The sequence below is a fragment of the Denticeps clupeoides genome, chromosome 16 (genome assembly GCF_900700375.1).
Source record: "Denticeps clupeoides chromosome 16, fDenClu1.1, whole genome shotgun sequence".
Taxonomy (NCBI): domain Eukaryota; kingdom Metazoa; phylum Chordata; class Actinopteri; order Clupeiformes; family Denticipitidae; genus Denticeps; species Denticeps clupeoides.
The window spans coordinates 18,695,595-18,720,470 of NC_041722.1; the positions used below are offsets into that span (position 1 = coordinate 18,695,595).

General features: G+C 44.5%; 1 protein-coding gene across 3 annotated transcripts in view; it reads left to right on the plus strand.

Moving 5' to 3' along the window:
• Positions 1-24,876, plus strand: part of phkb (phosphorylase kinase, beta) — a 64,962-nt gene that overhangs the window by 2,822 nt on the left and 37,264 nt on the right. For all 3 annotated transcript variants that reach the window (XM_028955729.1, XM_028955730.1, XM_028955731.1), the window contains 11 exons: positions 101-187; positions 5,633-5,771; positions 7,346-7,445; positions 10,579-10,686; positions 10,876-10,956; positions 14,729-14,844; positions 17,766-17,829; positions 19,902-19,997; positions 20,553-20,750; positions 24,227-24,284; positions 24,382-24,459. In XM_028955729.1, coding sequence (XP_028811562.1) covers positions 101-187; positions 5,633-5,771; positions 7,346-7,445; positions 10,579-10,686; positions 10,876-10,956; positions 14,729-14,844; positions 17,766-17,829; positions 19,902-19,997; positions 20,553-20,750; positions 24,227-24,284; positions 24,382-24,459 — 1,125 coding nt within the window. The remainder of the gene's footprint in view (positions 1-100; positions 188-5,632; positions 5,772-7,345; positions 7,446-10,578; positions 10,687-10,875; positions 10,957-14,728; positions 14,845-17,765; positions 17,830-19,901; positions 19,998-20,552; positions 20,751-24,226; positions 24,285-24,381; positions 24,460-24,876) is intronic.

Here is a 24,876-nt window from a genome sequence, read left to right on the forward strand (position 1 = left end):
CCCTATGCTCAGCATTAATTACACCTCGGTGGCATATGTGAAACAACCAGCTGACAAATTCAGTAAAAGAAAATGCCGTTTTTTTTCCTCATTGTTCCAGGCTCCATCTATGAACCTCTCAAGCTGTCCATTCTCCACCGGGAGGATGAGCCACTTTGGGAGAAATTGGACCGCCACTACAGTGCAGGTTAGCCACCTTTCTCGGGTATGCATGCTTCCTCAGTGCTGATGAACGTTTGCACCCTTCCGCTGCATTAGAAGTTACGCCCAGAAGTAGCTCGTATTAAACCCGGAGTTCCAGAACTTAATTAATATTGGTGTAGAGCACCATCTGTGGATGCATTCTAAGCCAACTAATACATTAGCGTAAATTGAATTTTTGTGGCTATTCAGGGCTCGTAATTAGGTTTGTGCTGGAGACTCAGGCTGTACACGTAATGCTGATTTTTCAAACCAGTTGAGCTGCAAATTCATACGGGGAACAGGTGTTTTCAGCGTGAGTTGAAAGGTCATGCCATGGGTCTCAGACGAGTTGCACGATCACTCTTGGTGGTTGGGAATAGGGGCTTGGGCTTTTCTCTTTTTTTTTTTTTGTTTCCTTTTTATTCCTTTCTCACAGCAATTTTTTAAATATTCATATTAAATGTTCACAGGTTTAATTACAGTTTGTACTGAAACACTAGCTGATGCCAATACAGAAAAAAAAGAACCATATTCAGGTATTTCAGTCCCTGAACCCGCCAAATTAGCTCGATATCCAACACATAAGCAATAATTCATCAATGCCAACATACTGCTTTTTTACAAGTGAACTGAAGACGTGATGAACGTTGAGTATGGTGAAGAATGCTTGGAACAACAGTTTATTGATGTTTCGTTGATGCAGTCGTGAGCTTTGAACTAAATCTGGACCAATCATCTCAACCCTCTCCAAAGCACCACAAGCATCTTTGTTGCTTTTTGATCGTTGTTCAGTGTTCAGGACGCCAGAAGGTAGTTTGTAGTCCTCACGCATTCATGTCAGTGAGATGTTGAGATTGTCCTCCCGGCATCAGCACCACAGACAGCTCCTCACAGTCTAATTCAGTATTTACATGGAATAAACTGTTAATCTTCACGTTTTTTTTCCCATCATTCGGCATGATTTTCATTGTTTCGGCAGAATAGAGCTGCTTGGTGGAGACGGATTCTGTATTTGGGCTTCTGCGGGCTCGTCTCCCCAGAAAGAGCAGTGGCTCCCAGTACCGTCTGTCATTAATCGATACTCATCTGTTCCATTTCACTGCGTACACCTCAGCAGCAGCAGCAGCAGCAGCAGCAGCTCCTTTCTTTCTTTCTTTCTTTCTTTCTTTCTTCCTTATCCAGCCGTCCCATTCTTCCTTTTCTGTCTCTAATCTTTTACCCGCTCTCTCTGGCACACGTACACGTATCCTGCCATTTCATTCTTTCCTCTCCCGCTCACCATCCTCTCCTTCTCCTCCGTGCTGTCTTCCGGGACTTCATCCCTTCTCTGGCCTTCAATAAAATCAACACACACCCTTCACACCGCTAATAAAATCTCACCTGACAAATACAAATTCGAGAAGAATGTTTGAGATTTGTATTTGTATCTGTGTCTGGATGAAGAAACGGTCTTGGACGTGATCGTCAATTTGAAAGCTTGGCTGGTCATCAAAGGGCAGATCTTTTTATCTCAGGCACGAGTCTCCTTCTGGATCGATCAGGCTTCCCTCCGCAGGGAGATCTTTTGATTACTTCAGAAGCCTTTTCAATTAACGCTGCACTCTGGCTTCTGGAGGAGACAGAGTCTCGTGGAACCTTGTTACCACCAGGGGTTCTAAAAAAAAGTCCAACCTTTCAACACAATCACTGCTGGGTTTGCAAGTGACTGTTTTGGGCCCAGTATGCAGGTCAGTGCTGACTGACCCGTAGGGCCATGTTGGTGAGTCAATCCAATTTTTTACTTATACTAATTAAGACACAGTCCCTCCAAAACACCAATCCCCGTTTGATGGCTCATACGCCACCATCTTCATCTTCACCAGTAAGTCCAAAGCAGCTAAAGAAGCCACACCTTCAATATGCATTGATTTCTGTATTCCATTAACTTGTTTCAGCATGGGGCTGGCGCCCGTAGGTATAGAGTTGGTTCGAGGTCAACAGTGAATTTGGCAACCATCTGTAAGCGCCGTCCTACGTTCCCCAGAGAACCATGTTCCTGCCCCTGCTCATGAACCATGCAGCTCAGCCCAACCCAGCAGGTTGTGTGTTTCTTGGTGACCAGTGAAATCCAGCAGTGCTGGTCCATGGCTGTGGCTCTTCGAAGTGTTGAAGCGTCTGATGCTCTTCGCGGACTTTGGCTGTGACCTCGTGGGCCACCTGCCCACATTGGGACGGCGCCATTTGCACAGGTGAACGCGCCACCGGCAGACGTGTCACGGTCCGTTGGCCGGCCGCGTACGCGCTCGCCGCACGGCAACAGATTTCATTACCCCCGGCCTGGTGGGAGGCGGCAGCAGATGATGCATGCCCTGCCTGACGGGCTGCGCGTCGGGAGCCGAGCTCGGTGGAATATGGATGAACTGCGGAATCCGCAGCTGTGATAGAAATACGGGGAGAAAAAAAGCAAAAAAAAAAAAAGCCCTTTTCTTTCTTTCTTTCTTTCTTTCTTTCTTTTTTTTTTTTTTCATGTTGTTGCCGTTGCTGTGCAGACCACGGAGCAAATTTTTCCAAAAAAAAAAAGAACTTTCTCACTTGACAAACCAGCAAATCTTTTGATGTGTGAGAAATTATGGATGGCACTGAATGCTGGGATTTGGAAATACAACCTCACAGATGCTTTTTCATGCGCTTGCTTTTGTAAAACTTTTTTTTTTTTTGTTTTAAACCTCGCCGACTTGCCAAACACCATGAAGTATTCATACGCTGACCTTGGTGCCATTAATGTTGCTGAATGAAGGAATAGCTGCAGTGTTGAACGTTGTTAAGGAATGAGCTCTCAGCGCTCGGGGAGCTATGAGGAATATTTCACAGGCTGTCTGGGTCGAAATGAGAAAGCCGACGCCAGACCAGTCATGCAGAAGAGACCGGGCCCTGGTGCACTCTGGGTGTGCTGAGGCGGGGCGTGGAGCTTTGTGAGCCACGGCAGCAGACACGATGCATTTCCCACCCAAGCTCTGGTGTATCTGTTACCGTCGTTTAGTGCCTGCTGCAAATTCTTCTGATTGGAATGTTTATGACGTTGTTTCCCTGAATTCCCTATTCCACATTCTGTTGCTGTTGGGTGGGTTTGTGTGATATGTGGAAGCTACAAAGAACATGTATAAAACACTCACTGAGCTCTGAACTGCAGTGACCCTTCACAGTAAGAGGATAGAGGCAACAGAGGAAATGCATAAAGCATGTTTTGTGCTATCAACATTGTTTTATAATGCAAATTAATGATATACACTGATCCTACCGTGCAAGACAACCTCTTCCCGTAATTACAGCATCTGCTCTTTCCGTGTATTAGCAACAAAATGCACCCGCAGTTACCCACTGTTTGGTAGCGCTGTTAGCATGTTCGGTTTTTGAAATTGTGGAAAAATGTGAAATTCCTGTTTATTACTGTCATAATGTGTGATGAGTAATCCTGTATTGTTTATTGTGCCCTGCAACTGTGCCAGAGGTACCATGAATAATCAAAGTCAAGATGTACTTGAATCAAATGTGTTTCGCAGACAAGTTTGCCATGCATTTCTTTGATCCAGAGCATGGATGTTTCATCATTCCAACACTACGAGCAAATATTACCACTTAAAAAATGCAATTAATCATGAGTAGTCACCGCTTATGGTTGTGAGTAATCGGGATTAATGATGAAATCATTGACTCCACTTATTTGTTAAATGTGGTTTTCTGAACCGGACGTAACCATTAGATCCTCTAAACTGTCATATAGTCATACAGTCAGATGTCTGTAAGTGATGTAACGTGCTCGTCTCACCATCTACATAGCGATTATATGCTTATGCCCATGTAAGGTCAGCTTTCCCCATTAGATGCGGCTGTAAGGAGTGTTATTGCCGGCGTTTTCCTGCACTGCAGCGCTCTTCTCTTATTTATGGGGTAATACAGTCGTGCCCTCTTGCCTTTCGTTTTATACCAGACCCCAACACCTGCCCTGGATGATTGTTGTGACCGGCACTCATGCTATCTGCCTTTTGGGGATTACGGGGAAAGGAAAATAAGCTTGTGTTATGTGTTAATGGGGAATGTGTCTTTTTTTATTAGTTTTTACCTCTGAGTCTGTTTCTGCTGTGGTTTTATTGCCTTTTCCCCTGTTGCCATTTATTGGGTTAGTTTCTCTCTCTCTGTCTCTGTCACACACATACACAGTTTGTGTCTGTGACATTAGCTGCTGATTTACAGGCACGTTAGACTGATGGAATGATAACGGAGTCTCTGAAATTTTGCGGATTTGCATTTTTTTTTTTACACCCTACTTCATCCGATTCATCTTTTCTTGTTGTGATTCCCTGGGCTCTAGGCAAGTTTTACTCTTTAAATCTATTTATTTTCTCTCCCCATTTTGCCCCAATTGACTGAAAGAAAGGCTTTATGCTTGATTAGGGATGGCCGGCTTGGCTGGGGCAAATTGGACTGTGATGACCGGTCACCTGGCATAGAAGCCGCGTGCTGATTGGCCGCCTTTGGACCGTGTTCTTGGCGGCTGGTGCAAGTCGGCCCGGACCTCCATTCCCACGCAGATCCGTGTCAATAAAGACTTTCCACGGTGCCCGTCCAGGCTCTGGGGTCGCAGTGTTCTGGGCAGTGAAGGGTTTATTAATATTCTGTATCCACTTCGCCGATGACTTTGTCTCTTTGAATTCACCCCCGACACTGCACAGCAAACAAGCGACACGGAATAGATGTCCCCTTCATTTGTGCCGGCATAATGTGCTGATGACAAATGAAGTGCCCTATTCAGGCTGATTATGCATCAGAAGGAACCGAGGCAGGCGGCGAGAGAGAAGTGAGTTGTTATGCGCGCTCACGTTTATGGATCGTGTGGTTAAAGGTGATTAATTAACATTCATCATTCATTCAACAGCCCTCTGGGTAAAACAGCGCACAAAGACACTTGCCCTCTATGTTTATTTGCATTCTGATATTTTGTTCTTTTGATTCAACTTTCCGACTCTTATCAAAAGTGCTTGTGTAAAACTCATTTTCATATATTTCTCCCTTTTGTTTTTCTTTCTTTCTTTGCTTACACTTTGGTTACTTAAGCAGCTGTTTTCTACTGTATTTCATGTTACTTTTTTCCCCTTAATTGCCTTTGCTGGCTGCCCTTTCGAAAAAGTTGGGCTTTGTGATTATGATCTTATAAGGCAGGATTAATCCCATGAGAGCAGGAGTGAGGGATGGTTGTGCTCTTCTGGGTCCTTATTGAATAGTCTTGCCTATATTTAGGTTTAACCTTTATTATAGCCTTGATTGATTTATGATTTTTAATTGGTGACTTATTAATACTATAACTATATATTTTTTGGCAGATGTGCTTCCTGATAGTGCTGACGCTTGTGTTTTAAAGTACAATCGTCCCAAAAAGGGGCCTTTCTTTATTTTTTTATTTTTTATCTTACAGTCAAGTCGACCATTCTGAACTACCAGAGTCCCACCACCGGTCTGTTCCCAGTGAAGACGTGCTCCAGCTGCAAGGAGGCTAAAGTGAGGGACTCTCTGTACTGCGCCGCCAGTGTCTGGGCCCTGGCTCTGGCCTACAGGTGAGCCGCAGCAGCCAGGATGCCACCTTATACGAGAACGCGGTGGCACCCAGGACCGCGGTGCAACAGTCCAAACCACTAAACAGCCATCTGAACATAGACATCAAATGGGTGGCCTAGTGGTTAAGGAAGCGGCCCCAAAATCAGAAGGTTGCCAGTTCGAATCTCATTGAGGTGCCACTGAGCAAAGCACCGTCCCCACACGCTGCGCCCCGGGCGCCTGTCATGGCTGCCCACTGCTCACCAATGGTGATGGGTTAAATGCGGAGAAGCTTTTTCCTTCAGGATTAATAAAGTGTTTATAAATATATAAAAAAAACCTCAACTCTAAATAACAATAATTCTAATAATCAATTATTCTGTTGGTAAAATGGGTGCCGGAGACCCAGAGACCATTAAAGGTCTAAAAGGATGTAGAAGGACCATAAAGTGGCTCGTGTGAGTTGGGTTTGGGCGGTTCTTGTTATTTTAAGTGGGTTCAGGTCAGAAGGGAGGCCAGTATGACTTAAAAAGCTTTTGTTCCGTGGCCATAGGATGGCTGCATCTTTGCATCTCTGTACTCCATTGTCTGCTCTCTGTACTCCATTGGACCTGGATATGATACAGATGCTACTGAATAAAATGTTGTGTTCTCGAAATCCTCCCTCCGCTTCCTCAGCTCCTCCATCTTCCCATGTGGCCTGGCCCACTGTGCCTGGCTTCTGCCTGCACATTTTACCCCACATAACTGCAGTGTGCAGGCCTTCACTTTGAGCTTCAAGGTGAACTCGAGGCACCTAAAATAGCCTGGGATTACTGTAGGCCTCCCTGGAAAGTGTTCCTCTCCAGCTCACTTAAAGATGGATTGATTTCTGTCTTGTTTTTTCTTTTCTTTGCTTTGCTATCCTGTGTGTGCAGATTTTCCCCCAGAGGAGCGGAAAGTTAAAATAGACTGGCATAGTACATCAAGACAGGGGGGCAGGAATGGCAGTAGAAGGAGCACTTTCGGTCATCATTTACAGCTCCTACCCATTAGCGTTGTCAAAGGGGTTTAATTAAGATGATTCCGATCTGACAGCCAGGATCCCAAGTCATTGCTTTCTGGCCGTGTGTCTGAGACACCCTGTGTCAGGCACTTTGTTTGAAACGTTTGAAACCACATTTATGCATATGTGAAATTCATGTTCAGAAGACAGTGGGGAAAAACCCACTATCATGCATAAGTGAAAACAACATATGAACATAAAATTAAAAATATAAATCATTAAAAAGCACTAAAAGTAGATGATCATCGTCAAGCATAATTAAGTACTTCCATGACTAGTCAGAGCAGTGTGCATTATTTTGATATACAGGCCACCAGACCATGCTTGTATTATGAGTTTTATTATGTGTGTGTGTGTGTGTGTGTGTATGAGAGAGAGAGAGAGAAAGAACCACCACTTTCTACAGTATAATTAAATAAAATGACAGTCATTGTGATTTATATCATGAAGTCCAGCTTTGGCACAGTTCTATTTTTAATGTGCATACATCTTGAAGCAGGCTGCACGTGACAGGTCTCATCACATCCTCGGCTGTGTTTACATGGGCAGGCGGATCGATGATGACATGGGCCGCACCCACGAGCTGGAGCACTCAGCCATCAAGTGCATGCGAGGGATCCTGTACTGCTACATGCGTCAGTCCGACAAGGTGGGTGGGGCTGCAAACACCACACAGACGTTAGTTATAATATTCATGCCTATGCGCTGATCTCTTGTAAACTGTTTTTGCAGGAATATTTCTCACTGCGCAGTGATGTGTTGTAGAAGTGTGGGTAACTGCAGACTTGGTCTTAAACTTTCTCTTCTAAACATTCCACCATTATCACTTCAGCCGATACCTACTGGTGTGGTAGTATCCTAGTGGTTTACACACTTGCCTATAAACTAAAAGAACACAGTCCCGGGTTCAAGCCCCACTTTCTACCATTGTGTCCCTTAGCAAGACACTTAACCCTGAGTGTCTCCGGGGGGGATTGTCCCTGTCACTACTGATTGTAAGTCGGATACTGGATAAATGCTGTAAACTTACTGTTCAAAGCCTACAAAGCCAAGTAAGGGTCAGCACTGTCCTACCTCAGATCCTTCACTTGGAAAGCATTCATTTAGACACTTTTTTTTGTTTTGGTGAGTCATCAAAGGCCTTTAAATGCTAAAAACCTTCCTGTTTAGAAAAAAAAAGCACTTATGTAGACTTTCTATATATATATATATATATATATATATATATATATATATATATATATATATATAGATAGATAGATAGATAGATAGATAAAAAAACACCCCAAATCTACAGATTCGGTCCCAAAGAACCAAAGAAAACTGCTGTCTTATGATGGGTATTTTAAAGCAATCATGTAAGTCGCTCTATGAAATGTTGTAAATGTAAATATTCATGTGCATATTGCATGCCTGAAAAAGAAACAGACAAAGGATATGCAAGGCAGCAATCACGCGTATGCCTATTATCAAGAAAATATATTTGCAGATTGTTGTCCATTGATAAATAAAGCCACCTCTGTTGTCGTGCATTGCTGAATGAGTTCTCAAACGATCTGTCATCCGTAAGGTAAAATTACCGCAGTTCCAGCCCATACAGTTCCAGTTGAACTGTGTAATATTATATAACTGTCCTACTCTGACATAATGGCATTTTTCTTGAAATGTCAGACCTAAATGAAGAGCACAGTTAGACTCCAGTACAATAGAACGCTGCATTTCAGCTTATTTGTCTGACATTGTGATTTGCAATTAGCCATACCCCTTCTGCCTGCCTTTGAAATTTTTCCATTCCATTTACTCGTGACCTCCAGGACCCAATTTGGGCGAAAGCTCTTCCCAGTCTTAATTATAATGTACCGCTTATACAGTTAATTACACAGTGCTGCTCTCATTAACATCTGTTTGTGGTGTCCTCTGTACGCCAGGCCATTTTTAATACCCTCATAATGCGGGGGAGGTAACAAACAAGCACAACCCCCCCCCCCCCTATATATACTGATGGTGCAAATGAGGGCATAAAGCAGTTTAAGAGGCCAGATATACTGTAAACCCGGGCCGGCCTGACACGACAAGTACAGCTTTTTAAAAGCCTGGCTTTCTTTGCGCCCTACGAGCATTGTTAAACATTTAATAAAGCAAATTTGCACCATGCGAAAAACTTTTACCAATCGCCAATTCATATACGGAAAGTATAGGTTGTATAGACCGGAAGTTTGTGTTTGCGGACTGATAGTTTACCGTGCATCCCAACCCGATCCAACTTGAATCAGAGCTAGTCTGAAAAGGCAGTTGAGGCAGTGGTGGCGTGGCGGGTAAGGAAGCGGACTCGTAACCGAAGGGTTGTGGGTTCAAATCCTGAACCGCCACGGTGCCACTGAGGTCCACTTGATCAACTGCTCAACTGCTAGACTGCTCCCCGGGCGCCTTTCATTTCTCCCCACTGCTCACTACGGGCGATGGTTAAATGCAGGGGACACGTTTCACTGTGTGTGACTATGTGCTGTGCTTTCTATCACGACAACAAATGACACTTTCACTTCATACCCTGCTGGTTGTTGTTGGTCCCTATCTATCTGCTCATGCGTATATAATTTGGCTGCTACGTATTTTGGAGAATACTAGTTTTGCAATTTTGAAACCTTTTGGTTTTCCTTTGAAAATTTTGAGTGAAGTGCATTAGCTTCAGCATTCACTTTAGTTTTTATTCCTCTTTTATTTAGCCGGGAGAGTGAAGGAGAACACAGTGTTTTGTCACAAAACATACAGCTCTGTTCTATAGCATATAAAGGCACTTGACGTGAACATCTTCTCCAGCCCGCTCCCCGCAGTTTGACTCAGAGCTGTGTGAATCTGGGGCACAATGGTGCCTGAGATGACCTGCCGTGTTCTCAGGCACCGTGGCAGTGGGTGGGACTCTGGTTGCTGGCAGGAGAAGGGGAAACTGGGCCACTTATTTATAACCAGTGAACGGCACCGTGGGGACCGGTTTGGTAAGGTCACTGGAAAAGGTCAGTTTTTTTTTTGTTTTTTTATTCCCCTTGCTTAATTTTACTGGAGTGCACTGGTTTACTCACTCATGCTGCTGAGCGATACACTGTGAATCACATCCACCCTCAGACCCTATGCCAAGTGGACAAAATGTTCAGCTCACTGTCACCCACAGTGGAAATCCTTTTATTTTTAGGGTTTTCACGGTCCCAGATGGGTGGCAAATCCAGAATAAATGAGCAAAGACAGTTGTTTATTTATTTATTTATTTATTTATTGCTATAGGGTTGGTTGACGCATGGCTTGACTCCAAACCACGAAAGGGGTGCACTGCAGGGCAACAGAGTACTATTTCCATATGATTTTTCTGCTGGTGTTTGTCATGTTTTCCAAGATGACAATGACACCCCATCACAGATTTATTTTTACCCTCCAAAAGTTTCTGATCTGCCAGACCGTTGCAAATTCTAGATTTTCTTTTGCTGGGGGTCATGGAACCGCTCAAAACACATACAAGATCTTTTGAGTGACCGTGGCTCATTGTTATCTGGTTTGGGATCTGCAGTAAATTCCTCCATCAAAGCTACAGCATCAGCTAATCCAGCATCGTAAAAGGGGAAAAGGAAAGTGGGTGTGCAGCATCGCACCAGGAATACCAATTTCCTCGGACTCGCCGTTGTAAGGACTCCATAAATAATGAAGCGGCGACCAGGCCGAGCAGGAGCCGGCCATGCATCTTTTATAAACCTCCCACTCACCTTGTAACCTCGCCCCCGCCGCCTCTGTCCCAGGTGGAGCAGTTTAAGCAGGACCCGAGCCCGTCCAAGTGCCTGCACTCGGTGTTCAACGTCCTCACGGGAGACGAGGTGCACCCCTACGAGAGCTACAGTCACCTGCAGGTGCCCCAAAACTCTTTAATTAAGCTATTCCCCAATTGAGTTTTGTGCTTGAATTCAGGTTAATAAATCATTTATATGTAATAGTTTTTTTTATAAATATGTTTTTTTTTTTGTTTTGTTTTTTTTTAATACTTATGCCAGCAACAACCTACTTTTGTGACTCTATCCCCCCCTTTCTGTTCCTCACAGATCGACGCTGTCTCTCTCTACTTACTGTACCTAGTGGAGATGATCTGCTCGGGCCTGCAGATCATTTACAACACCGACGAGGTATCACCACACCCCACTCCATGACAGTGGTGCCTAAATGCAATCGTTTGTCATGCAGGGTGGTGGCACCTTGGTCTCTCTCTCTCTATGTGTCTTGTTTGTCCCAATGTTATACTCTGCTTCCGTTTTCCTCCCTCTGCCTCAAGACCTTAGTGAATCTGTGCATAACTTTGCCCCTGGTTTGCATGCAAGGTCTCCCCAAAATTTACAAGATGAATCATGCAATGAGAATAATGGATAATTTGCCTCATTTACAATAGAATAGGTAGTTAGTCTCCCACTAAAATATTGAGCGACAGGGCACCATAAGATTATGGAGATTAAAACATAGACATGACACCAAAAATATTTTTAATAAAAGTAGCATTGGGGTTTGCTAATGAGATTTTTGAGGGCTGTTACTGGTACAGTTGGGTAAAATCATATTTGGCAGCCACAGATTGTCCCACTTTAAAAGATGAGAGGTCTGTAATTTTCATCATAGATACACTTCAACTATGAGAGACAGAACGTATATATACAATTTTATATATATATATATATAATTTCTAAAGAATTTATTTCTATTTAATAAGAAAATAAGTATTTTGTCAATAGCAAAAGTTCACCTCAATACTTGCTTGGTTGGCAATGACAGAGGTCAAGCATGTCCTGTAGGTCTTCATCAGGTTGGATATTTGGCCCATTCTTCCAGGTAGATCGTCTTAAGAGCTGTGAAGTTTATGGGCTGTAACTTGTGCTGGTGTACAAAATGTACAGTTCCAGCCTTATGCAGGACTCCCAACCTTTTGCACCTGATAACATACTGGCCATTTTGCACATTTCTGCAATTTTTGCACTTTTCTGCTCATTTTTGCTCGTGTCTTTTCTTGTGTCCTGTTTGAAATATCCAACATATCCACTTACAAGCATCCTATGTGATGTTGTCCAGTTATGTTCTGTTCATTGTACAGAAAAGTTTAACTTTTCTCTTATGGAGATAACCTGTATTTAAGTTTTAGTTTAGTGTGTATATACAGTACAGGCTAAAAGTTTCACATTCAATCTCATTCAATGTGTTTTCTTTATTTTCATGACCATTTACGTTGGTAGATTCTCACTGAAGGCATCAAAACTATGAATGAACACATGTGGAGGTATGTACTTAACAAAAAGTGGAGACCTGGCCTCCACAGTCACCGGACCTGAAACCAGTTGAGATGGTTTGGGGTGAGCTGGACCGCAGATTGAAGGCAAAGTGCTAAACACCTCTGGGAACTCCTTCAAGACTGTTGGAAAACCATTTCAGGTGAAGCTCATTGAGAATGCCAAGAGTGTGCAAAGCAGTAATCAGAGTAAAGAAACTAGAATATAAAACATGTTTTCACTTATTTCACCTTTTTTTGTTAAGTACATAACTCCACATGTTCATTCATAGTTTTGATGCCTTCAGTGAGAATCTACCAATGGTCCTGAAAATAAAGAAAACACTGTACTGTACATATACATATTTTCTTTTATGATTGCACTATGCGGAGGTCTGTGTGAAACATTATTTCAATACACAGTATACTGTTGTACTCACAATAAACCAATCTCTCTAATCTTGGCCAGGGTGGAGGTTGTAGTCAGTTTGACTGTTTGAAGGTGTGGACAGGTCTTTTTTTGTAGTCAGATAACCAGTTCAAACAGGAGCCATTAATACGGGTGACAAGTGAAAGATAGAAGATCTTCTTAAAGAGGAAGTTACATGTCTGTGAGGGACAGAATTCTTGCTTGTTTGTAGGTGCTAAATACTTCGGCACCATACACAAATACATTCTTTAAAAATCATGCATTGTGATCTCCTGGATTTTTTTTCATTCTGTCTCTCACAGTTGAAGTGTACCTATGATGAAAATTACAGAACTCTATCATCTTTTTACATGGTATATAGTTTGCACAATTAGTGGCTGACAAATATTTTTTTGCCCCCACTGTATATAGGGTGTTATTGTCAATGCCATTTTCACCACTCAGTTTCTTAATTTCCTAATTAAAAACCATTTTGACCAGGCTTCATTATTGCCTGTTGCTTGACAGAAATCGGTCAAATAATTCATACAGTCACGAGAGCGAACCCAGCCCACTTCCACATCCTGACAGTGACAGTGACACTGTGACTCTGCACTGCTGCAGGGGGACTGAAGCTGTAATTAACAGACCAGAAGTCAGTCTAGATATGAGCATGGGATAAATGCAGGCAATGTTTAGCTGCAGAACGGTCCTGTGACTGCCACCCATACTCATCATAGGAGGACGGTGCTCCCGACCGTCCAGGTAGCAGCGATGATGTGGATGGGCCGTCAGGAACAGTCATTAAAATGTCCCCTCACCGCCTCTCACCCCGTGGGACACGTGGACTTCATTAATTCCACATTCCGTCCCCGCTGCATGCCCGTGGAGAGCTTTACTTAGGTCTCCACTGTGAAATCATTGCCTGCTGAATAATTACTTTTTTAAATATATCTGGATCTGCATTCGTTTAAAAATAGCTCTCTGCTTAACTGTTGGTACACTGCATCGTGTATTTACGTTGTTTTGCACGCAAGGCCCGCTTTTTTTTTTAACCATTTTTCTTATTTTGGTTCCTGTCCCAGTGGCAGATAAATTGCTAATGTGGCTTTAATGGGGCCAGTACTGTTTACAAAGCCGGCCTCATTTGCATGTGTAAACGGTGCTTATTGGGCTGCGTAACACAATTAAAAAGCATGAATTTTACTAATGCGCAGCGGAACAGATGAGGATGAGGAAAATAACCCGAGTATTTTATGAGTGTGTATAAGATTGTGTTTCTGTCGTAGCTCTGGACCCAGCTTTGTTTCTTTATGAGTTCGAAATTGACTTCGACTGTAACTGTATGGGCATTTGTGCTTATTAATCAGGCAATGAGAGAGAGCGAGGTAGACGTTCATTAAAAGCCCCTCGCATTAATCATTTTAACGCAGCACCAGAATGAGGATCCCACATCGGCCCCTTTCCCCCCCACCCGCCTGGCATCCCTCACCATTTTAATGTGCTGGAGGGGTCCTCAGCTTTCTTCGTGTTAAATTAAATTCGCTGTCAGTCACTGCTCCCCCGGCGCCGCTCGTTCCCATCATTCTTTTCCTCCCGCCTCGCCTTCCTCTGGCCTGCTTCTGCATCATTATGGGAGAATATTCCCAGCCCAGCGCTGGGCGCAAGCTGCTTTGAAAGCCACCAGTGTTCGAGGGCTGGTGACGGATAATTAGGGGTCTTAAACGACACCGGAGAGATTGTGTTCAGCATAATTCATGCCTCAGTGAGAATAATTAAAAAAAAAACCCAACAAACAAAGAAAAAAAAGTTGAAGATTATTTTTAGTAATAACACTGGGCAATGCGTCCTACATTTTCTCCGTAACAATATCTGGAAGTCAAATATGACAGGTGGCATGGATATTATTTAAAGTAATAATTACGGAGCAGGCGTCTCCAGGAATACAAAACTGGGCAGCTCCTAATTGGCTGTGTCACAATAACCATCCATAGCAGGATGGATAGGGGCTGGTGGTAGTCTAGTGGTTAACACACTCGCCTATGAACCAGAAGACCCAGGTTCAAATCCCACTTACTACCATTGTGTCCCTGAGCAAGACACTTAACCCTAAGTTGCTCCATGGAAGGGGAGGAGTTGTTTGATCAAAAACCAAATTAATGTAATATGGGACAAACGAACGTGTAGGTATCTACTTTGTGGAAATTGGGAAATTCCAGCTCGCGTGTCTCTTTTCTAGGTGTCTTTTATCCAGAACCTGGTGTTTTGTGTGGAGAGGGCCTATCGCGTGCCTGATTTTGGCACATGGGAGAGAGGAAGCAAGTACAACAACGGAACCACCGAGCTGCATTCCAGGTTGGTCCATCCGAATTTCCAGTTTCTGCTGTCCTTTGCATATTGCCGATGCATGCAGTGACCTGCTGCTCCTGGCTTGTTGTTTAAGACCTCAGCAGAAGGTCATTGCACCATGTTGGAGTGATTCATATACTTTTTGTTGATTCATATACTGAATCAGAAACCTGCTGTTCAAACATCTTTTGAATGAAGGGGCATTCATTTATAACTACAAAACTGAAAAAAAAAAAAAAAAAAAAACTATGTCCGTGAACAGTATCTGATAAAATAGTTTGTCTTACCTTCAGGGGGTGATTTAGTCTGGAATTTATGCTTTAAAGTATTAGTCCTCATTTGTAATGCTATATGTTATCTCATTAGGCTTAGAATTAATGCCTTGTGCCAACTACTGGCTGATATAGATCAGCATTTTTCACACACATAATTCCATAAGTAGCCAACACTTGTTGGTACGCAGTGTTGTATCAGGAAGCACCACTAGGTGGGGCGTGACGAAACGGGCTGCCAGCAGCAGTCCTTGCTGACAGGGTGAGGGCGGGGGACCCGAGCTCATTTCAGCTCAGCAGGGTGGTCGCGGAGTGTGAGTGGACGCTTGCTGCGTGTTCCTCTCTCGCCCACTGAGAAAGAAGGTCCTATCTGCCAAAGCCAGGAGCATTTCAGCGCCTTCTCTGCTGGATTTGGTTGCCGTTCATTTGCATAGACGTGTTTGTGTGCTTGGATACGTTGCTTGAGTAATAAACGGTTAGTCTCTTCCTCCATAGTAGCAGGACACACAAACATTGCTGCATCTCCCGCATTGTGTCTCGCTTAAAAAGGCAGCCTTGACACATTTGTTTTCTAAAGATACACCAAGCTGCTCCAATTAGAGCACCTTGCCCGTGTGCGCCTCGGCTGAAAGTCTGAATGCAATGAATTGCTTTCACTATCGGCCCTCGTGGGGATTAAAGGAGAGACTAGGGCCCTGCTAAAAAATTCTGTATACAGAACTCAGCGCTAACACTGCAGCCGCAGTCAGGTAACGTGAATAATGCTGATTAAGGCGTGGCCGCGGCACCTTGCAAGAGGTGGATGGATTTGGCAGCAAGTGAAAAGAGGTTTTTGGAGGTTGATTTGTTGGGAAGAGGAAGAGCAGACCGTGATTTCCATGAACCTGTAGTGAACATGTTTGGGTCATGTTTTGTAGGGACACATGCTTTTTGATGGTCGTTGAAGTATAATCATTCTAATTACCGAAATGTGCCCAGATCTGTTGTACTTTTATTTTATACTACTTAGTTAAATGCAACAGTTTATGTAAAATGTCTATATTTATTGTTAATATTAGTAATTATGGTATAATAAAATACTATTATTGTAATGACACTTCACATGGCTATAAAAAGTACACTGTCCCTTTAAAATTCACACAAATCCCCCAGGTTCTCTCATATCATGACATTTTTGTAAGTGACATCGAATCTCATTTCTGTTACACTGGGGTGATACTCATTACTTAAAAATAATTAATACGTATCTTTTGTGATAAATCAATCATTTAATACTGTGTCCTTTTTATTTAATGTAATTACGGTACTATATAATTTATTACTATAGACTTATATTACTAATATTGTATGCTATATATTTATATATTTTTTATATTTAAGACTATGAAGATGTTAAAAATGATCATCAGTATTATCATCAGGGGTTTTATGTTGTAGGTATCTGGTTTATTCCCATTGGGAAGGTTTGCACATCTATATAAGTGAAGGCAATACACAGCCAGGATTAATAATATTGTGCTGTCAGAAGCCTGTATTAAAGGTTTTTCGTCAACTGTGTTCACAGTGTTTTACTTGTTTTTCCTTTCAGCCTCATTTCCGTCTTTTCTCCCCCTTCCTTATACTCCATCAGCAGTGCTGACAGCTCTTACCTTTCAATTGCGGGCAGGTTCTCTCTCTGCCGTGACACAAAATCAATAGTGGCTTGAGAAGCCCTGTTCTTCCTGACTGTGATCACTGCTTATGGTTCTGCTGATACGCGGTTGGGCGGGGGCAACGCTCTTTGGAAACTGGAGTGGCGTCTCGGAGCAGAATCACCTGATTGCTTTTTATATTCTCTCATTTTCCGCATTTACACTATTGATTTGGCTTTTGGTTAGTGCTGTTGAGCACTGTTATTGCTCAGCCACTCGAACCTGCACTGCAGCCAAGTTTGCAGAAGTGTGTGTGTGTGTGTGTGTGGGGGGGGGGGGGGGGGGGCACAGGAATGTGCATTTATTTTACTCAAGATTAAAGATTTAACCCTTGGCGCCCTTTAAGACATTATTGCCATTTATTGTGGAGTGGCGCTCCACAATAATTACAGCAAAAAAAAAAGGGGGCAGTGGTGGCCTAGCGGTTAAGGAGGCGGCCCCGGAATCAGAAGGTGGCCGGTTCGAATCCCGATCCGCCAAGGTGCCACTGAGGTGCCACTGAGCAAAGCACCATCCTCACACTTCTCCCCGGGCGCCTGTCATGGCTGCCCACTGCTAACTCGGGATGATGGTTAAATACAGAGGACAAATTTCACTGTGTGCACTGTGTGCTGTGCCCCTTCCTTAACTGCTAGGCCACCACTGCCCCACTGCTCCCATCCTAGTATATTAGCGTATATTGCAGATGCAGAAATCTTTGCTTGGAAAGAGACACAGTGTGCCTGCATTGAAGCGATTTTGCAGTGCATTTTATCTATGATTGCTCATAATTAGATACATTTTTGGTTTAAATTTTGGTTTAAAAAACAATGTAAGACCCAAACGTTCAATTGAGGAGAGTATGAACTAATTACGATTTGTAGATAGTCAGTGATGTGTGTAAATGTATTTTTGAATGATTCTTTTTTCAAAACTTGTTCTGCAGATGGTTGTGTTTCAATCTCTTGCACTGTTTAATTTTCAGCTCTGTGGGAATGGCCAAAGCTGCTCTTGAGGCCATCAATGGATTCAACCTGTTTGGAAACCAGGTATGTTCTTCCTCGTCCATTTTGAAGAGCGGGCCTGCACGCTTCAATAAAACGGCGGAATTAACCGAGCGACAGGAGTCGGGTTCTACTCTGACGATCCTCGGCGTGTCTGTTGTTTCCACCTCTGATGGATGGCAGAGCCGATTCCTTTTCCCTTCATTTCGACGTGGCCTTTCTCAGAGAAGTCATTAGTGGGATTAATTTGTTTTGGTGCTGAGGGAGAAAATAAAGACAAGAATGGGCCACATCCATTATACGTGTTAATGGATTGGAAAGAAGTGGAATGATCCTCTTAGTTCTCACACTCTTGCAAACTTTTCTTTTATTTTTTATTTTTTTTTTTTTGTTTTTTTTTTTTAGCGGCCGGCACAACGGCGCTGGGCCCACCGAGGCAGATAACAACTATTAAATGTACCGTTCACCTCTGCTCGCGCCGCAGAGGACACGAGCAAATCAGATTCTCGCAGGGGTCCCCTGCCAGGACATATATCACCGTAGCTACATCTGTCGCCAGATCTGACCTCCGAAACTCTCCTTATTCTTTCCCCCATCCCGCCGCTGCTCCGCCCCCTCCCCATACGTGACTTATCGCCTCCACGAGCGAGGCGGACTGGCGTATGATGTGAATGTGAGCGTAATGGATGGTGGTGGCTGTGTGATCCGTCAGAAATGGGAGATGGACGACGTGTCTGACGGCCGGGTTTTAACGTACACGCTCATCCGCCGTACTGCTTATTAACGACGGCTCTCCTGCTCCCTCTGCCTCTCCGCCGCCTTAAGCGCAGAGCCGCTCTCAACTGGGTCAGTCGGCTCTCTGCCTCTTCCGTCCGCGGAGGTGCGGCTCGGTCCCTTCCCATCTGTCTGCGGCTTAGGACAGGTGTCCAGGCCGAGATTTCCCCGACATTTATCGCAGGCGTTTATTCGTCCTCCTGCTGTTGCAATATGAGAATCTCCGCGGGAGGCTGATAGAAACACAGAAGGCCCGAACCTCTGCGTTTTTTTTTTTTTTTTGGGGGGGGGGTTTGTCTTATCCCCTCCCGTGCATTAATGCATTAATAGTGAGTTATATAAATCATTTAAATTTGCTCACAGAAACTGCTTAGGACATCAAAAACAAGAAAATTGGAGCTCTGCGGGAACATTGTGCGCTCGATTGCTCCTGGATTTAAAGGAACACATTTTCGGGAGGCGTACTGGAAGCGCTGGCCAAAATGGAACAGGCCCCCGTGTCTAAATATATCTGCGTGGGAGGCCACCCGTCGAAGCGTCGCTGTTGCATGCCACTTCTGGGCTAATGGCCTGTGTTTCTGGACCGATTGGAGGGCTCTTGGCACACCGTTTAGACGATAAATCGCACGGTTGCAAGCTTTTTGATCACGTTTGCACCTAAATTTGTTCTGCGGCGGCGCGGGGGCTTTTATAAATCTCATCCAAGTCCCGGGTCATTCATTTAGCCTTCTGGATGGGACTGAGTTGAGTCAAATACAGTATACACAATCAGTCCGGACTCTAAAGACTCAGTTTTACATCCTACATGCAGTATACATTCTCTGGTGGGTTTTTTTGGCCAAATGTGACGGTGGGAAGCCAGACACAGGAGTTTTGATGGCACAAAACGGGCAGTCTTTTAGCCACAGATGTCCTTTTGTGGGGCACTCACCGTTTGCTGACAGAGCGCCGAGCACCCATCCCGCGCCGCTTCAAAAGCCGTGCTCGTATAAAGTGGCAGATGTGCACGCTGCACCTTTTCCATTCGCTGACACCTCAGCCCGAGTGATCCTGGCTGAAGATTTAGCCGGAGGATGAAAAGAATTCGTCAGAGCGGCAGGTTTTGGTCGCCCCTACCGAATTGGCTGCAAGCCGCTGGAAACGGCTCGAGACGGCCGTTTGTCATTCGGGATGTTTCGAACGTAGCCAAGGCTGTAATTCGGAAGTGGAAGTCTGACAAGTGTGCCATCAAACTGCCACCGTGCCGCCGTCCAAGTGGCTAAGCTATGGGCTGGAACACTTGTCAGCCGCCGGTGATGGCTGTCGGATAATGACATGGCTGTGTGCGCTTGCTTCTGTTGCAGGGCTGCTCTTGGTCCGTCATCTTCGTGGACCTGGATGCCCACAACAGGAACAGACAAACGCTGTGCTCCCTCCTGCCCCGAGAGTCCAGATCCCACGTGAGTACAGCTCCGGGGCAGCTCCGTAATCAGAAGGTTGCCGGTTCGAATCCCGATCTGCCAAGGTGCCACTGAGCAAAGCACCGTCCCCACACACTGCTCCCCGGGCGCCTGTCATGGCCGCCCACTGCTCACTCAGGGTGATGGGTTAAATGCGGAGGACAAATTTCACTGTGTGCATCGTGTGCTGTGCTGCTGTGTATCACATGTGACAATCACTTCACTTTCAGGCATCTCTTACTTTCAGTCCGTTAGGGCAGACGGTAGCCTTCCAAAGTAAGTGCTGTCTGTTGAGAGGCAGGTAAATTATCCTAATTAAGGAAGATTAAATGAATGCATTTTCTGAAATGGACTTCCTGAGAGTGGGCTGGGGGTTGACGGGGGGCTGGCGCAGCACAGACAGGCGTCTTATGTAATGAATGCATTTGAACCTCTTAATTATAGGTGATGTGGGAGCCATATGTTATTAGGATGTCAGGGTTCTAATGTGGAAGGGGGTAATTGCGGGGCCCTTCGTGGAGGCCAGGTCTCACTTTTCTTCTACTGCGCCGCCAGAACACGGACGCCGCCCTGCTGCCCTGCATCAGCTACCCGGCCTTTGCAGTGGATGACGACGCCCTCTACACCCAAACCTTGGACAAGATTGTCCGCAAGCTGAAGGGGAAGTACGGCTTCAAGCGCTTCCTGCGCGACGGCTACCGCACCGCCAACGAGGACAAGAACCGCAGGTACTACAAACCTGCGGAGATGAAGGTAGGCGCTGACCCTAAAAGCACGCACCCTCATACACAACTTGCTTTAGTGTGCGCTGAGCAATTGGCATTACGGCATTTGGTTTCGCCCGCACTAGTCCTGACGCTTTCGGTGTTTAGTGCCGACTGAAGCCCTGTGCACGAAGACGCTGTTTGTAAATCCCATCTGATTGCAGATCAGAGCGATTTTAACTCCTGCATTAGCCGAGCGGCACTCCGCAAATGGATTTGGAGCAGGGCACCTACTTAACACACAGCAAATTAGCTGCAGAGCTGACCTCCCAGAATTAATGAGCTCGGATTTGTCATGGCGGGGAGGAGGGGCGAAAATAAAGCACAGTAAGCATTTGGCGCGTCGCAATGTCTGTAAATTAAAGAATTCGGGCAGAGGTCCTACAGGTCTACAGGTCCCTTCGAAGACAACATGCAATTTTGAATGTCGTTTAATAGACAAACTTGACAATTAATGCACAGCCCGGGTTAAAAAGTCTATTGCATTCTTACGGACAAAAAACAACTTTTTGCAAAGGAAAACATTTTGTGCCGTATGACTGAAGGCAATGACAGGTATGTCTCAAATCGTGGGCCAAATCCTTCCTCTGGGCCCTTTTATCTGAAGAATGTTTTTCCTCCCTTTGCGATGAGTTATTGGACCCGAACTGAGACGTACTCAACATTAGCTTGCGCGAATCCTACTATTTGTCCCATTGGCTGTCTGGCAGCTGTCACTCTTTCGTGATTGGTCCATAAGTAAAAACCCCACAACCAGTCAGGTGGAACTTGGCACATTTTCTCAGCTTTTCTCACCTCTGTTTTCATCCCGGTGTAGAGACCCCCCGGCTCGAGTGACAATGTTTGCAGAGATCCTGTAGAAACCGACTGTGAGCCGAGTTGAGAGCAGGCGAGGCCGCTGCAGAAGGAGCCCGTCGGGACCAGTTGGGCTCACAGGGGACACAAATATGGGGCAACAGAGCACCAAAGTAAAAGAAAAGTGAAGGAAGGAGGGAAAGAAAGAGAAGAACCCAACATGCCAGTCTGTCCATGGAGTAAATGAACCTTTGGGTTCGACCTGGTGTGAAATCTGAGATGAAAGTGGTGGAGCGGCAGTAGTGGAAGCACTTGGCATCGTTTGAAGTCACATCTGTTGAAGTTGGGGACTTGAGCTAGGATCAGTGGCCAGGATTTGGTGCTGTTAAAACTGGGGATTGAGAATTGCAGAGCGTCCAGTGCATATGTTCTGCATGATAATGGTGCTGATTCTGTGATTATTTCTACATAACTGGACAAGTTCAAGTTCGAGTCATATACAGATAACAATGCAGCATTATCACAGCGGTGCCAGTGGTGGCCTAGCGGTTAAGGAAGCGGCCCCGTAACCAGAAGGTTGCCGGGTTCAAATCCCGAACTGCCAAGGTGCCACGAGGCCCCCTTGATGAAGCTACCATCCCCACACACTGCTCCCCGGGCGCCTGTCATGGCTGCCAAAACCCTCAATGTACAATTTCAGTATTTAAAATGCTGAGTTTGATCATTTACTGTAAGAAGGCATGGTGCAGGACATGCAACATGACCTAAAGGATACCAGACTATCAATAATGTGTCACCAAGCAAAGTGTCACCAGATGTCGGCGTATCGTTTCATTCATTTTTTTGTCCCTCTCCTCGTTATTGTTGGACTGATCATTTTTTCCTGATGTTTGCCCCCGAAAACGTCTCCCTTTTAAGAGTTCAACAGCAGCTGAGGCAAAGATACATGATGCGAGACCGGTCCAATTAACGTCCCTTATTTCATTACAGCCTAAATCTCTCTTATCTCATATTGCCATGGTGATTTTCAGCCCAGATCACAGACGCAGATAGAGAAGTCTTAATTGCATGTAGGGGATGGTTCGTCTGAAAGCCCGTGGATCCGGTGACTATGACGCAGGCCGCGCTCATCGGAGCTAAAACTGGCTGGCGCTCCCGGCAGATGAAAGGAGTCGTTCCTGAAAACGGGAGTGGCTCCACGGAACCCCATCCGCTCGCTCGCGGCCCCCTGTACGTAGCGGGTCGTGCGCCCGGTCACACGATGGAGGCATAAATCATTTTCGATCGCGTGTGGTTTCCGTGAGCGCTTCATCTTCGATTACCAGCGCAGGGTATTTGCTGTGGGATTCAGAAACTAATTGGATAAGCCGCATCCGAGAGGCGTGATGAATTCTTGTACATCTCCCTCGCTCCGCCGACAGCTATGGAAACCGCGCTATAGATCTTGTTTGTTTGTTCTTTCGTTTGAAGCGAGAAAAAAAAAAAATGTCTCCCCGCCTCAGCGTTTCATCAGCCACCGGCCGAGTGTTGTTTGAAGCCGGTGTGTGACGGTCCCCAACTTGCATAATTTGAATTAATACGTTGCTGTTTCACACGGGCGAGCATCTCTACATCCGAGTTGATTTTAATTTCAAACCCAAGTGATTCACGCCCGGGAGGGGTGGGGGCGGAGCGCTCCGCGAGCTTTTAAATAGAGTTTCTGCTCGACGGCAGCGCTGATACCTCCTCAAATCTAGTTGTTTTCTGTGTCAATTCAACTGTTTCGGTCGGGGGAAAGCGGCCTTCGTCCCCTGAGTTCGTTTAGCGGCTCCCCTCAGGTGACCTGCTGTGAAAAAGAAGGGAAAAGCGCACAACTGCCCAGGTCCTTCCAGAAGCGTGCAAGTCAGAGGATGCCATTAATCAAGTCAACCATCGTGATGCGCCGTTTCATTTACAGGATACTGTTTCAGTTCATTTCCTGATTTCTCTAAATGTTTCCTGCAAAGTTGACACTAATAGCTGAATGATTAATTCTATAATTAATGCAACAAATTAACTAGAAAATTAGCTATTTAATTGGAAGCACAGACACACACGTCCATATTTCTTTGGAAGTGAATAGAAACAAGAAATGTTTTCAGGAACAAAGATAAAAAAAAGAGAATATGAGCCTGTAAGTGTGGCTGACAGCTCTCACACTCACCACCTACTCATTGTAGACCATTTTGAAGGTAGAAAATGATTGTTTTTGTCATTGGGACGCATTGTGATGCGTCCTCAGCATTTAGTGAGCAGTGGGCGGCCATGAAAGTCGCCCGGGGAGCAGTGTGTGGGGATGGTACGTTGATCAAGGGGACCTCATTGGTGCCTTGACGGTTTGGGATTTGAACCCGAACCCGTAAAAAATGACACATTTTATTTTGCACTTGGAAAAGGTTTTTTTTTTTTACCTAATAATACAACCAGTTTATGTTCAATGTGACAAAAAGCCTTCAAGTTAATATGACTTTGTATGTTTCATTTGGTTTAAACAATGTAAACTGGAAAATGTGCTGAAAGCCTCCAGTAAAATAAAGGCAATTATAAGTCAATTAATATTTGCTTTTATCCCCATCTGGAGAGCAAAAGCCATTAGAAATTTGCAGAGAAATGCTCACAATAAAGTAATCACGTCTTCTTTCCTTTTGCCAGCTCTTTGATGGAATTGAATGCGAATTTCCTATATTTTTCATCTACATGATGATTGATGGTAAGGCCTGTTCTTTGTTAATGATGTCTTTTTCCCGTCTGTCTCTGAATAATAAAAAAATCCTGTACACATAATGGTGCTCTGTTTATTATTTCAGGCGTCTTCCGGGGGAATCCTGCTCAAGTCAAGGAATACGAGGAACTGCTGCAGGGAGTCATGTTCCAGTCTTTTGACGGTTGGTTATTCATGTGTAAATCTATAATTTCAGTCATGGTGAGAACCAGTGACATTTTGAGCTGTTAAGTTAAATCTTCACACTGCCAAAAGGCACAAACTGAATATAAAATATTATTCACTATATCTACTGTGCTCCATGTGTTTTTTTTTTGTTTTTTTTATTTGTCTCCTGTAAAGTTGTCAGAACGTCACTTGATATAGAATATGCACTTTTCCATTCACCATCCCATTTATTTATTCCATGCACATGTGGTTACTACATGAGTACTGTACATTTAGTGGCCACCGATTGTGATAAAAAGATGATGGGAGTTCTGTAATTTTCATCATAGGTACACTTCAACTGTAATTTAAAAAATTGCATGATTTTTAAAGAATTTTAAGAGCTTTAAAGGGTCTGTACTTGTCCAACAGT